Source organism: Podarcis pityusensis (genome assembly GCF_964106645.2).
Source record: "Podarcis pityusensis genome assembly, chromosome: 3".
Lineage (NCBI taxonomy): Eukaryota > Metazoa > Chordata > Lepidosauria > Squamata > Lacertidae > Podarcis > Podarcis pityusensis.
The window spans coordinates 40705674-40721410 of NC_138026.1; the positions used below are offsets into that span (position 1 = coordinate 40705674).

General features: G+C 42.1%; 1 protein-coding gene across 1 annotated transcript in view; it reads right to left on the reverse strand.

The window, feature by feature from the left end:
• Window positions 1-8330: 8330 nt before the first annotated feature.
• Window positions 8331-15737, reverse strand: part of IBTK (inhibitor of Bruton tyrosine kinase) — a 44669-nt gene continuing 37262 nt past the window's right edge. The window contains exons 25-29 of the mRNA XM_080998726.1: window positions 15512-15655; window positions 11295-11429; window positions 10503-10574; window positions 10283-10415; window positions 8331-9352 (exon numbers count right to left, since the gene is read on the reverse strand). Of these exons, the coding sequence (XP_080854852.1) occupies window positions 9227-9352; window positions 10283-10415; window positions 10503-10574; window positions 11295-11429; window positions 15512-15655 (610 nt within the window). The 3' untranslated portion in view covers window positions 8331-9226. The remainder of the gene's footprint in view (window positions 9353-10282; window positions 10416-10502; window positions 10575-11294; window positions 11430-15511; window positions 15656-15737) is intronic.

A 15737-nucleotide genomic window follows, 5' to 3' on the forward strand; every position in this document is an offset into this window, starting at 1 on the left:
TCTCTCTCAGCAAAAAAAAAAAAAGTATTGTGGCAACTTAAAGATTAACAAATGTATAAGTCACAGGGTTTGCCAACCTTTTGGGGTCTGTGGCAAATGTAGAACTCTATGAAAAAGCCATGGGCCCCAATCACACTTCAATTCCCCCCATATAAGAACCACAAATGTAGCCATAAAGTTACAAATGTACCCATATACCCAGGTATAAACACACACTCCCGCCTACACACACAGCTATATATCCTTGATAGTGTAGCTTGTGATACTTTTGAGCACTTTTAACTAGTCACTGTAAGTGTTGGACTACCATTTTATTTTCTAGTTCTGTCAAGTAGTAGAGTGTTACCCAGAACCAACCTGGCCTTGCTGATCTGCTTTTTTCACTTGGCTTGTTCGTTATTGTAGCCTGAGAAATGTCTGATGTATTTCATCTCTGTCCAGTGAGTCTCAACAGATGTGATTGTATTGTAGGCCTTGGTCACAGACAATGGATTTGGTGTCCACGTACAGATCTACAGAGATCCTTTCCAAGTTGAGGCCCATCAATGTGGGCAGTTGAGCAGACACAGCACTTCAGCTCTGCTTCCCTTTTATACTTTGTATGCTGATTGCAGCATCTGGGCTTGATGAGGCAGGTGACCCTCACCTGTTCTGAACCTACTCTAGCTGAGGAATCATAGACCTCCTCCCAGAGCTAGCGAGCCCCACCTGGCCAGCTAGGGAGCTGGGCTGTGGGCCCTTGCTTGCCTCAGCCTCTTGGAGCGCCCTGCCACTGCTCCCTACACCTCAGAGCCCACCGTGTTCATGGAGTTATGGGTCCCTCTGGCTCTGGTGATGGGTCCTGCTGCTCTGGTTCCTGTGCACTGACTCCCATCGCCTTGCCAATTACCCCGTGTGTAATTCCTACATCAACCTCTCCTTCCCCATCCCCAGTGTGTCCCAGTCCTGGCTACACTCCTTGCTGGGATCCTCTTCCTTCTCCCCATAGTTCTGCCAGTTCACGACACTTTCTCATGAACTAGCTGGCCTAATGAAGAGGCATTTGATCATATCCTTCAGCTGCAGTCTGAAATGGTACATCACACACACACACACACACACACACACACACACACACAATTTCCCCCCCTAAGTGAGATGGTCAAAAGCATTCCTGGACACTAACTTAACTTGCAGTTCCAATGCTGCTGTGGCTGTAGGGAGGGGCCCAAGCTGGAAGTTTTCGGGACCAGGAGTAGCTATAGCCCCATTCATCGTGGCAGAGGTTTTATTGTCAAGAGCTACTACTACTACTACTACTAATAATAATAATAATAATAATAATTAATTAATTTTTATTTATACCCCGCCCTCCCTGGCCAGAGCCGGGCTCAGGGCGGCCAACACCAATAAAACAGCCAGTGCTTTTTTCTGGAAAAAACGTTTAGGGGTACTCTCATTTTGACTCAAGAAAATCACCATTTTATAGTTCAAATCAGGAAAAATAAAGGCAGCAAATGGACAAAAGTACAAAGATTCACAAAATGTTTAGGGGTATGCGTACCCCCAGAAAAAAAAAGCACTGATAACAGCAAGAAATCAAATCTCTATATTCCTGGGCAGCAACCATTTTACAACATGCTAGGAAGAAACAGGGAACAGTTCTCTCAATTATGCTTCCTAGAAACTTCCCAGGGGCATCTGGCGGGTGGAGACAGTGAGGTGGATTAAAATGATCTGTCAATTCTTAAACCAAAATCCATGATCCTATGTGCCACAATGGGCCCAAGCAGGGGTGTCTGAAGTGCATCTTAATCCCCGAAGATTTGCCAAGCATTCAGCTCCCTCTCCTGGTGCAAATCCCTTTGCCAAAAGCCACCAGCTGCAAAGGAGTGATTTGAATTTCACAATGAAGATAACGTTCATCGGTGCCCCCCCTTCCTTCCTTCCTCCTTCCTTCTGAGGCACACGGCTTGACGTGCGTGAGAAAGAGACAGCTCTTTCCAATCTGAACTTTTAATTAGTGCTCCCACCTTCCCCCTCCGCCTATTGTTTCAGCCGCTTTTACCAGGTGAAGAAAGCATACCGCTTTCTAATGAAGTGTCATGCTCTGCTCAATGACATTTAGCAGATGTGGCAAGCGGCTGCCCATATTACATTAGGGAGAAAATAGCCCTCAAGGATGAGTCACGGCGCAAGACGGCAGAGCTGATGAGTCACCCCCAACTAGAGGAAAAACGCTTTGTGTTCTCGGCGGAATTCACTTGTTACGATCGCAGATTTCAACTGGGTTGACTTTACAGAGAGAAAGGCACATGAAACCACAGCACCGTAATGGCTATGCGTCAGGAGACGAGGCTATGCACCAGAAAAGAAACTTTTAAGAAGCAATTACAACGGGTTTCCCCCCCAGCGTTTTTGCCGCATACTTCCAAAAGCAGAGCTTCCAAAACTAAAAGATGCGGAGATAAATGCAAAGTTGTTGCTTTAGCGAGACTTGGCCCGGAGCCCACCGGAATAGGCAGAGTGGGAGCCGCAAGGCTATCAGAACCAGCTGGCTGTACTCTGCATAAGAGAGAAAGGCAGGATCTGAGCAGGTACACTTCGCCTCGGCCTGGAGGTCCAGGGGTGCTTGGGCTGCAAGCTGACTGCGATTGTGAAAAGACTGGGTGCCCAGGATCAACTGGGGCAACAACCAAAGAATCCTGGCAATCTTTCTATACAGCACACTCATAAACAGAGCGTGGCAAGTTTCTAGACCTCACTGCTGTTGGAACATTTCATGATGCTCAGATTCGCTGCAGGTCATTCCAAAGTTATTTGAGGCTCCAGTATAACAGTAGTACCTCGGGTTAAGAACCTAATTCATTCTGGAAGTCCGTTCTTAACCTGAAACTATTCTTAACCTGAAGCAACACTTTAGCTAATGGGGCCTCCCGCTGCTGCCGCGCCGCCGGAGCACAATTTCTGTCTTATCCTGAAGCAAAGTTCTTAACCCTATTTCTGGGTTAAAGGAGTCTGTAACCTGAAGCGTCTGTAACGTGAAGCGTATGTAACCCGAGGTACCACTGTACACACTTCTCTCCTACTGTCCTACTGTCTACTGAATGCGCAGGATCTGCTGCTGTAGCCAGCCATTTTTGTTCTCTCCCCGCCTCCCGCCATCTTGAGGCTTTCTCCTATGTCACTTTCTAAAACTTGAAGCACCTCCCCGTTAAGATCTGCAAGAAGAATGAAGGGCAACTTCTTTTTTCGGAAGTTTTTATTTCTGTAGGACATGGGTGGGGAGCCTTTGGCTCTCCTGATGTTGTTAGACTACAACTCCCATCAGCCTTGAGTGTTGTATGGAGCTGATGGGAGATGTAGTCCAGCAGCTTCTAGGGGGCCAAAGGTTCCACACCCTTATTACAGCATAAACTGACTTGGGAACATAGGAAGCTGCCTTATAGAAAGTCAGTCCATTGGTTCATCTACACCAGGGATAGCTATTGTGGTGCCCTATGGGTGTTATTGGACTACAGCTTTCATCAGCCCAAGCCAGAATGGCCACGGAGGCAGGTGGAATTGCAATGCAACAGCATATTGAAGGCACCACATTGGCTACCCCTGGTCTACAATGGCTAGCAGTGGCTCTCTGGGATTTCAGATGGGGGTCTCTCCCAGCCTTACTTGGAGATTGAACCTGATACCTTATAATAATAATGAAAAATAATAATGTACTTCTTGTACCCTGTACATCTGACCGGGTTGTCCCTTCCCCACCCCCCATACACAATGCTAATGAAAACCCACCCCCAACACTAAGTTTGGTCCTCCTAGGAACTTGTTCCCAAGTGATTGCGCTTAGAACCAAAGGAATATTTGTATAACATTTACAGACTTAACCATTAATTGGCAGCTCTTTGATCTCCTCTCCGTAAATAAGAACATCTGCATTAAGCTACAAGACAATAGGAATATTTATGGCTGGTGGTATAAGTACAGTACAGTCTGGGAGGAAATTAACAGCAGCTTGAAGATGCAAGAAGGCCACAGGAATAGTTTGATTAGGGGAATAGTTTGATTAGACAATAATGTAGGCTGCTTTGAAGTTTTCGAGATAGAGCAAAAGTCAAGGTAAACAGAAATGGCCTATGAAAGAAGAAAATCAACATAATCACTTGGGTCAGCCTGGTTCAAACAAGCCAACCATTTGGCGTTTTAGATGCCATTGTGTACCACAACACATCAAAAGCCTTTGTTTGCTTTGGGGTGGGAAAAGCTGGCAGCAAGAGAATCTTGCAGATACATACAATCATGTCTTATGCCAATTTCACTGTAAACAACTAGGATTGAAACAGATGTAATGCAGGAGATCATTATTATCTTGAACTGTATAAAGTGTGGGGAGGGGGAGTTTGAGCAGCAGCACTTGGGGTGGGGAATGCTGTTGTATTTTGCAAGGGAAAACCAGGACTTCTAAAATTTCACAGAACACTTAGCTTTTAACAGTAAGGTAAAGGTAAAAGACCCCTGGACAGTTAAGTCCAGTCAAAGGCGACTATGAGGTCGCGGCACACATTTTGCTTTCAGGCCAAGGGAGCCAGTGTTTGTCCACAGACAGCTTTCCGGGTCATGTGTCCACCATGACTAAACCGCTTCTGGTGCAATGGAACAGTGATGGAAGCCAAAGCGCACAGAAACACTATTTACCTTCCCGCCACTGTGGTACCTGTTTATCTACTTGCACTGGCGTGCTTTCAAACTGCTAGGTTGGCAGGAGCTGGGACAGGAGCAGAGGCCATAGTAGGTGTGGCCAGAGGCAAAATGTAGGCAGGCCAGTGGCAAATGACTTTGTTAAGCATACTCCATCCCAGCTGTAGAAAAGCCCAGTTTGTCACCCACCCATCCTCTGCATCCTCCATTCAGGCAAGCAAGAGGCATCATGACATAGTTAAAGGACATATTCCAGGCAGTCCAAAGAACCTGAGGAGCGCATAGACCAAGGCATGTGTAAGGTGCCACCTGGGTAGGGAATATGATCTAGGAAGCGCTTCAAGGGCCACAGAGTCCCTCTGCTGCATTCAGTCTCTCCTACCTGAGGGTGAACATCTGACACTAAGTGTATAGATGAATTACTATGTTATGAAATGATGCATGTCTAAAAAGTGTGTCAACGTGGACATTTGGAAAGCTCTGGGTTAGAGCGTTGGACTATGACCTGGAAGACCAGGTTTCCAATCCTCACTCATTCATGGTTACCAGGGGACAGTGGACCAACCACTGTCTAACCTACCACACAGGGTTGTTGTGAGGATAAGATGGGGAGGGATGAACCATGTACACTGCCTTGTGCTGCTTGGAGGAAAAGGCAGTATATAACTGTAAGGAATGCAATCAACACCATGCTATGGAAAAATCAGCTACATGTTTACAATCGAGGACAGTCTGATTTGCATGGGATATGCTGAACTTTGTAGAATTTGTAGCTTTAGTGGTAGAAGTCATAGAAGGCCTTGAAATAGTAGATGCAAGTCATGGACGCTTCACCTGGAATGATGGAGCCTTTTACAAGCACTGGATGAGGTCTTCAAACTGTGCAAAACAGATATGTGCGGTAAGTATCCAGCCCGCAGTTTGTACCCACATACATTTACTTAATCCATTTAACTATATCATAGGTGAATAAGCATATAAGTTAAGCTACAGTGGTTAGGCATGCTGCAGTTAAGTCCTAAATTACATGGAGTATTTGTAGAGTGAACGGGAGATCCTGATAGAGATCTCAGCATGGGTAACTTTGAGGATCACGTCAACATTAATGGTTTGAGGATGTTATTATCTATAGTTTGGTTGCCACTATTTTGCTAGGATCATTTCTACCTAAATGCCTAGAGGTTAACACAACTATTGGGATTCAAAGGACTTTAACATGAGCCAAAGGAAATTATTCCCACCTGTGCGCCAAGGCAACCACACAGATATACACACACAACTGTTTTATTTGGGGTTCACGTGTAAGAGTTGCTTGCATACTCTCTCTCCTTATTTCGTTACTAGAGGGCATCCAATAATCCATGGGTCAAGTCCAGAATGCCGCCTCCATTTTGAGAAGTGGCATTTTCCTTGTGCATTCCTCTTCTCTTTTTAAATATTTTGTGTTTCTCTTTAAAGAAATATGTCCATGGTTGTTTTCCAGCAGATGCAGAAACTCTTGAATTTTGCAATGGCATTTTGATGTAGCATTAATACAGTTTCTGTTTGTTGGGCTTATATCCGTATTTATTCCTCTGCCACAGCCCGATAGGCAACACAAATAAGTCTTTGCACATAATTAGGACTGTGCATTTATGGCTTTCCCACACTGTATTTGAGCTTCGGTGCAAGACTCCCACAGGATTTTTTTAATAGGGGACAGTGGTCCTGTGTGGAATTCTTGCGTAACAGATTGGCAACAGGAAGGGAAAAGGGAATTGCCTTGTAGAAGAGAATTGGGTTCATTGGCAAGAGATTTTTCTTTTTTTTAATAACACATAAGCAGGTGTGCAATTTTTGAGCTGCCAAGTATGAGTGCACAGCCTGCAGGCTAAAAAAGTTCTAAAAGCTCCAAAATACAAGGATACTATTGCAAAGGAGAGAACATCATAGCTGCTGATTGTATTTCCTCGATGAGTGCTTAAGATGACTCTCGTGTAAACACTGGCAGTGTCACTTTTCACAGATGACACACACAGTGCCATTAACTGTCCGCCTACAGTATTCAGAACTGCAGTTGTGTTTTGTTTTGGTTTTTTCCAGTAAAGGTATCAGTTTTGGGGAGTAGTTGGCAATCCTTCAAAGAAAGAGGTCATTTCCCCATAATAAGCCATCCTGTTTTACAGGAAAATATATAAATAAATTTTAGGGAATCCTAAAATTTACATGTACACCTAGAACAACAATTTTTTAAAAGCAGCACCAATCCTGAGAGTGTGTCATGCAATTCCTTTGTACATAATATTGCAAAATCTACTTTTTGGAGTTCAAGGGTATAAAATTCATTTACATCAAAATAATAAAGTGATGGACTTTTGCCCATTTGCAAAGAGTTTACAGAAGGAACAGTTTAATAGCCAGACAGCACTAATTTATTTTGTGACTGTCGCTGGCAAGGGACTCGCTTTGTAATTATAACAGACGAACTGGAGGAGGGGGAGGCAAGGATTAAATCTGGACCTAAAGCAAAGTCAGGAGCTCACAGTTGGCACCTTCTCCAAATTTTGATTTGTCCCTTTGGGAGAAGCAGGCACGTTAAAAAATATGTAAATAAAATGACCATAACACGACAGGCATGTAGTTGAAGCATATTCATTGTATGTTTGAAATTACTACTCGAGAGTGAACAAGAAAATGCAGCTACCTGTGATTCCCCAATAGTATCAAGAAAGCTCAGATGATGTTCCAAGGACTAACTCTTAATTGTGGAACACCAAGGTTAGTAATTTTAGTTACACAGAGGAAGATTTATGTTATATCCATGATATTTGTCATGAGTCCTCCTTCATCAGTTGATTCTGAATATAGCCACAACATACTGCTCAACTAACAACTAGGAATTATCAGTTATACACTCCATTATTTTCTTGTGCAATAATAAGAATTTTGTCTAGTCAACTGTCTTTTTGCTTGGTATTTTGAAAACTTGCGCAGTGCAGTCTTTTCCTCACTCTTTCCCCACACAAAAAGGGCTATATCGAGAGCCTTCACCAGTACATGAGAAAATCAGCCATAGGTACACCTGTTGTATATATGAAGCGTTATGAAAGACCTTAACTTGAGGGGGAAAACAGAGGGCAGATCTACACTAGTCATCTAGAACATTAAAAATGTGTTATTAAAATGTGGCAACAGAGGGTGCTATAAAAATAATTCAGCTAATCCACAAAAATAACCCGCTAACTAATGTGTATCCTGTGGTAGCTCATGCTAAACCACCACTTGCTCTTTATTGTGTTTAAAGAGTAATTTTTGGTGTTCAACTGCACACCATGAGATACAACTAAATTTAATGTAGACTACAGGTGACTAAACTGCGGCTCCAACTAACATCATCCCTGACCATTGGTCATGTTGATTTTGGCTGATGGGAGTTTGGAGGTTCTAGCAGAGAAGTGTAGCTATCACATATCTTTGGCGAAGGAGTAGTGAATGAGGAAGGGGACACCCACCTGGTCAATCAGACCAGTCAAATCAACCCTGCAAGTCAAAGGAGTGAAAGACGTTGCAGTCACATCAGGGAGGTGGAGATCAACAATCTCCAAAGCTTCCTCATCATTTCAACAAATGTTGAGATAATTGAAATTTGGCCTCCCCACACCCACACATACACAAACTGATCGGACCAACAGCACTTTTAATACAGTTAACAAACATTCTTTTATAAGACTTTCCAATGACAAGAAAAATCATCCACAATCAGGCATAGGGTTTTGAACACAGAGTACCAATGCATCTGTTACAAGTGAAAATTGTCAAAATGCAATGCTCATTTGTATGAATAGTTTTAATGCTTAATTAATAGCATGTGCTTTTCTGGAAACATTTTGCAGTTTAGCATGCTGCTACCTACCCCCATCCCATTTTTGCCATACAAGCCAAAATATGCCTTTTTTCTATTTGATCTGGACTCCCAGAACAGTAAAGTCTGCATTATTACAAGGGCAGTCTCAGAAGAATACCTACTTAAACCAGCACGAAATGCCTACCCAGTACAGACTTGTTTGTATAAGGCATGATGGCAACAAGCATTGTCCAGAATAGCAAGAATGAGGCACCGAAACATACCAGACACTGGATATCATTGCTTCAGCAGACAGCATTTTTTCTCTTTTTCTCTTATTACACACACAGTAACAAAATTTAGGAAATCAAAATTTGTGGTATTCTGGCTGATCATTCATTTGCATTAATTCAACATGTATGCATGATATTGACTGTTCAGCTGTTGTTAACTGGGGAAAAAACACACTTGGCTTTCCACCTTTTGCTAATTACTAAAAGGGTAAGCTCATACAGCCCTACTTAAAACTACATATACTTAGTTTTAAGTATATGCAGACTTTATTCTCCATCTTCATAATATGAACCTTCTTAATATGAACAATTAGTAATGCAGTCGGATAAGGAAGATACATTTTCAAAGCAGGTACTATGTTGAAAAGAGATGGACACACGTTACTATCCTCAATCTTAGGGCACACATCTTCATAAAATCCAAGATTAGTCCAGATCAATGCTTGTTCCACATTGGAGCTGCTATTGGCCCTTGTGGAGACCTTTCAACCACAACAAACTCATCGGGGTTGCCAACTGCTTGATAGTGGATTAACAGGTCCTGGATAGCACGTTCTTCTATCTGGAAGAAGAGAGTAACAAAGGGGAGGGTGATGCTTTTTGAAATCTGACAGGGCTAAGGATGATGTTTACACAAGCAGAGAAGAACGGATGTCACCAGACCCTTAAGCCTCAAAGTGCCCAAATCTTCTGGCAAACTCAGTAGCACAGCAAAGCCTCGCAAAAGGGAATTAACTGTAATCCCACATTCTCCCAGATTCTCCCGTTAAGGAAACAACCCATCCAACTTCTCTTGAACCATGGCACAAGGGAATCAACTGAACACATAGATCTAACTATCGGTTAGGACTAGTTAAATCGAGGGAAGGGCCTCCAGTTGTTGCTCCAGCTGAATCTCATACCAAATTGGGCCTGGAGCAGTTTAAGGCATTGGGTGATTTGTGAGTTGGGGGGGTGGACAGAATGCAGAGGATGCAGGAAGTCTGCCTGCATCTCCTTCTCCCCTGCCCCAACTGCATGCTTAGTTAGGCTTTAGAACCCTAATTAAACACAGTTCAAGGCTCCTGATTCACTCTATTCAGATTCAAGTTGACTAGATTAGAGATGCTCTGAAATGTCAGATCAGGCCCCAAATCGGCTTCAGTGGGGACATTCCCAGCCCTGTTGTTAGACTCCCTACTCCAATCAGCCCCACCCAGAATGACCAACAGTCAGGATGAGGTGAGCTGTAGTCCAACAAGACCTGGAAGGTGGTGGAATTATGAAATGAGAAATAAACAAATAATACTGAACTGGCATTAAGAAAATACTTGACGTGAAGGCATGTGAATAACACAGCATATCATAAACAATGTTATATCGGATTGTATTTTCAAAAAGTGGTTGTAAACAGCTTGTTGGGGCCAAAGGTCTCAGTAAAAATGTACTTAATAAAATTAAAAGAATGGTAATCAGCCACTCTTAACATATTGTACTGAGCATTTTGCCTTACCTGGATCAAAGCTAAAGGTTTCTCTCTACTCCGGATGAGAGCAGCTTCTTGCTGGAGTTCTTCCTCTACAATTTCTGCAAATGTGATAGTTGTTGCTACAACTGGACTCATAACGGATGCTGCTAACCAAGGGCTGCAAGGTAGATTACCAAATGAAAGATGTCACCACATCACAGAAGACATTTTCCTACAAATACTTTTAATTACAAATCCAACTTACTTCAGATTTTCCGACAGTGTTGGTTCATTAAAATGTTGATTTTCAGCCCCAACAGCAGTGGCAGTTGAGCATCTAGAGACACAAATAAAATATTAACAGAAGAACTGTTGATTAAAAACATCACCTAAGGAAGTAAAAAGGTTGCCAGCCAACATGAATTCTGGTCTCTGGAATAGTATGAGGAATACAGATTTTGACTAGAATTTGTTTTCTATTTCTTTTTTAAAAAATAAATCCCACATTTTCCATTTTGATTAAAAACAACAACAACAAGGCAAGTTTTATTTATCTATAGAAACCAGAGCATCTATTTATGAAAAGGATGGGAGTGGGGATAGAAGTCACCTCCCTTCACTAACGGGATGGCATGGCTCAGGGTAGAGATTATTATTTTTAACAGCCACGCAGAAAGTAGACTATACCCCTCTCTCTATTCCCCCCCCCAACTCCTTCACTTACATTAAACTGGTGTGCAAACCCAAAGAAGTAACATTATACACACGTCTCACTTGAACTGCTTCTGAGAATAAGCTTCCCTAAGCCACTTCACTGATTAAGCTATCAAATTAGACATATCTATACGATATTATGGAAGTACCGTAAGTGATCTATCATTTATTCTGTTCAGTAATTTATGATAGCTTTAAAACAATGAAATATAGCATGCTATCAGAACATATATTCAACTAACATGAGATGCTCTGTATGTAAGTACTTAAATAGCTTTCTATATTGATGTGCACAACTTCCGTGCTCGCCAGAAACATGCAAATAAATGTTATACTTTCTCACCTCAGAGATTTTTGATCTTGTGCATCTTCCATCACTTTAGCACAATGTTTTCCAGAAATGGCACCAACTGCTCTTTTCCCTTCCTCCAAGAGATTACGGAATGACTTTGGCGAAGCAGATTGCAATGAAGAAGCCCTTTAGCAGAAAAGAGGGATAAAGTCTCAAACCCTTGTACCTTTTGTGCTATATTTGAGTCACACCAAACTAAATGAATCAAACACTGCTATGTTGTAACTTCCAGAAGATCCTAGAGATTTTTCTGTCTGAAAATTATTTTACCAACAGACTAAAATTGTGTGAAAAATTAAGATAAATCTGTTGCATGTCCATGGCTGTTTATTATTTACTTAAAGAGTATTTATACCCTGAAAGGGACGCGGGTGGAGCTGTGGGCTAAATCACAGAGCCTAGGTCGGCAGTTCGAATCCCCGCAATGGGGTCAGCTCCCGTTGCTCGGTCCCTGCTCCTGCCAACCCAGCAGTTCTAAAGCACGTCAAAGTGCAAGTAGATAAATAGGTACCGCTCTGGCGGGAAGGTAAACGGTGTTTCCGTGCGCTGCTCTGGTTCGCCAGAAGCGGCTTAATCATGCTGGCCACATGACCCGGAAGCTGTATGCCGGCTCCCTCGGCCAATAAAGCGAGATGAACGCCGCAACCCCAGAGTCGGTCACAATTGGACCTAATGGTCAGGGGTCCCTTTACCTTTACCTATTTATACCCTACCAACCAACTGGAGTTATTGAGTCATCTTAAGTATACTGAAGACCCAACAAAATAGATAGGAGTTACTAGGCAAAAGTGCTTACTAGCCTCACCCAGCACTCCCAAACTTGAGTCCCTAGATGTTGGACTACACATTCCATAGAGACTGGTTGGGGATGACAGAAATTGTAGTCCAACAACAACTGAAGACCAAAGATGGATGAAGGCTGCAGACACATACTCTAGTACTAATGCAATTGGGAACAGGGGGTAAAAGATCTGGTTATTCCCCAACTATTCACAAACAGTGAGGCATCACTTTACATTACCATTAGTTACACTGAAACATTGTTGCCCATTGGATAGAGCCTTTCGAGTATTTTTAACATTGTTGTAAATATCTAAGCACAGTCTATAAATAGCTTTTTTTGAATGACAATGGCCATTGACTTTGGAGGGCTCCGGCTCCCTCAAATATTTTATGGGGGGAATGTAGGGGCATTGGCCCCTAGGAGTTGGCTCCTATGGACTGGAGAAAGCTTTTGCATGTGACTTGAAAGATCACTGAGGGCTGAAACGGTCAGACTGAATACAAGATAACTTCACAGGCTCATAGTCAACATCCCTGCTGTAGCAAAGTTGAAGACAAGAATAATATAAGCCATGCAGAAAGTCATCTGCTACTACCCTTGCAGCTCTGGAACCTGTCTCCTTCTTTAGGTTTGGGCCAATTTCAAAGGAAGTTACACATTTCTATTTGGACAGATTAGTCAGCAGGGCTTATTTTAACTGTACTATTCCATCTGTTTTGCATAGCAGTAAATACAACTCTCCTATTGCAAAGTGTTTTTTGTGTGCTGCTATAATTTTATCTTGTTTGAATTAGAGGCTGGTGCAAAGGCCTAATAAAAGACAGTGGAGGAAAGAGGCCTAGGAAAAAGCCCCAAGTGAGGAACACAGAAAGATGCCTTATGCTAAGTGAGACCACTGGTCCAATGAGCTCAGTACTGCGGAAACTGATGGGCAGAGGGCAAGTGGCTTTCCAGAAAAAGCAAGTGCTCTACCACTGAGCTACAGCCCTTTACTTGTACACAGTAAGTATCATGCCCCAAGCTTTGCCTGCTGGATGTTAAAAGCTCTCATTCTCTAGAAGGATACATTGCTGTGCAGACTTTTGTTATAACTGAAGTGTCAATGTTGCTGGCCCCTATAGGTCAAGTCCATCCCAAGCTTCTCCAAGTTTTTTCATATAACTGTTAATTAATATACCACAAGCCCTAGGCATTAGAAGTGAAATAAATGCTATTTATCAACATTTAAAACCGCTCTGTCACAAGAGACTAGGGCCCTGCGGGACTTGACATCTTTCCGCAGGGCCTGCAAGACAGAGCTGTTAGCCGCTCTGAGACTGGCTTCGGCTGGCGAGGGCGGGATATAAATAAAAATTATTATTATTATTATTATTATTATTATTATTATTATTATATCTGAAATGTTTGTCATGATGCCAATTTAGCTTTCTATTCCATCCTGTCAGAAGATGATTGAAATGTTATATGCAAGCAGCATCTCTCAGCAAAGGTATTACTTCACTCCCCCACCAAATACTATTACAGTGGTACCTCAGGTTACATACGCTTCAGGTTACATATGCTTCAGGTTACAGACTCCGCTAACCCAGAAATAGTGCTTCAGGTTAAGAACTTTGCTTCAGGATGAGAACAGAAATCGTGCTCCAGCGGCGTGGCGGCAGCAGGAGGCCCCATTAGCTAAAGTGGTGCTTCAGGTTAAGAACAGTTTCAGGTTAAGTATGGACCTCCGGAACGAATTAAGTACTTAACCTGAGGTACCACTGTATAATAAGTGCACCTTGAAAACTTGGTCAGAGGTATTTTTTGCTGGGAGTGTGTGCTAGTTTACCTTCAACCTTTTATTTGCTTGCCAACAATTGTGCTTCCAAAAATGCTCAACACTGGGTTTGTTTTTATTAATTAATCTTCAAAGAACACTCCACAGTTATAACTCCCTCCCCCCCGCGCGCAAACCATGAAACTAGAGGTTTCTTTTGGCAAGTATGGTTTAAGATATATTGAGTCTCCATGTCAACCAAAAAAAGAAGAAGAAAGTTCCAGAAGGTCCCACACCCATCTGGCATGTTGTCTTGCCAGTAGAGCTGCTGAATTTCCAAGACAAGGATCTTGTTTCACTGCAAAACAAAAGTTCTGGAGAATGCCACATACTGCAAGCACGGAAACCTCAACGTGATGCCAAATGTATTCATGTGAGTTCATTTGGGCTTCAAAGCAGTCAGGGTTATACCAGAACTCAACAACGTTAAGACAAATGCAAACTCTTTTCTGTCACTCTAAATTAGTTAAGTCAAGAATCCTTAATGAGAACCATGTTGTTAATGAGGAATTGTCATCAATCCAGCAGTACTGTGTATATATATATATATATATATATATATACACACAAATATATATATATATTCAAAAAGGACATTAAAATAAATTCCATTATCCAATGAGCCATAATTTTTTTAAAAGAAAAAAATACTATAAGATTTCACACTGATGGTCTGCTTAAAGCTTTTAGGGGGTTTGCCATTTTCCATTTTTTGCAGCCAAAGGAATTTTATGAAGGAAGTTTGGCCATCTATGCCCACATTAAAATTAAACCAAAACTCATTCCACAGCTGAAGTACACCAATGTATGCCAGTGTAATGTATTGTAGTGGAAAGAAAAATAAATTTCCAACCATGTTGAAATGTCTGCTCAGCTATGGAGCTCACTGTGTAATATTGGCCTAGTCATCATCTCTCAGCCAATCCAAGTTCAAAGGGCTGTTGAGAGTATGCAGTGGGAAAATGTCATGTATCCTGAGCTCCTGGTAGGAAGCACAGGATACAAACATGACAGATATATAATGCAATTTTAAAAGGTGCCCAGTGTGTTTCCCTCCCTCACCTTGGGCTACTGTGGAAAACTACAAAACTTTGGAACTGCTTTGGAAAATGCAATATTCACTTACTTTGTACAAGGTCCCAGATGCAATCTAAGACAACTCTAGTTAAAAAGAAAGGTGCAAAAGAGAAGGAAAGAATTCTGGCAAGACGGTGAACAGCACTAAGTTAGATGGGTCAATAGCATGATTCTGTAGAAGGCAGCTTGACCGAGAAAATATAGATGATTGCAATGGCCTGGTTTTCCAGACTCTTGAAACCCTACTGATCAGTTATTCCAAATTAACGTATCACACTTCATACAGAGTAGTCAGCTCCTCAAAATTAGCACTGCAGTTAGTCGTTTGTATATATAGGTTTGTTCATGAACTCTGAGAAAGGTTGCCCACACCAGAAAAGAGATGCTTCTGAAAACACTACTTGGGTTCAGGTAAATTCCTCAGCACTTAGTAAGTTACTTAGGTGTTCTGCTCAGCTGAAACAAAGCTTATTTTAAAGACTGAAATAGAGTCCAACAAGCATTAACACTAAGGCATATTAAGAAACATACCACACATTCCCTGGTTTTGCAGCATTTTGGGGTGTTGGTGGCATGGCTGCCTCTGGCACAATCTCTGGGCTGTTATCCTTAGCAGCCATAGCAATCAGCTTCCTTTGCTTCTGAGAAAGCTTACTTCCATGAGAAGTGGGTCTACTAAAAATTACAAACAGAAACGTGATAACCACACAAATAATCACACAAACTAACAGCTCAATGGACTTTCTTACTTATGTAG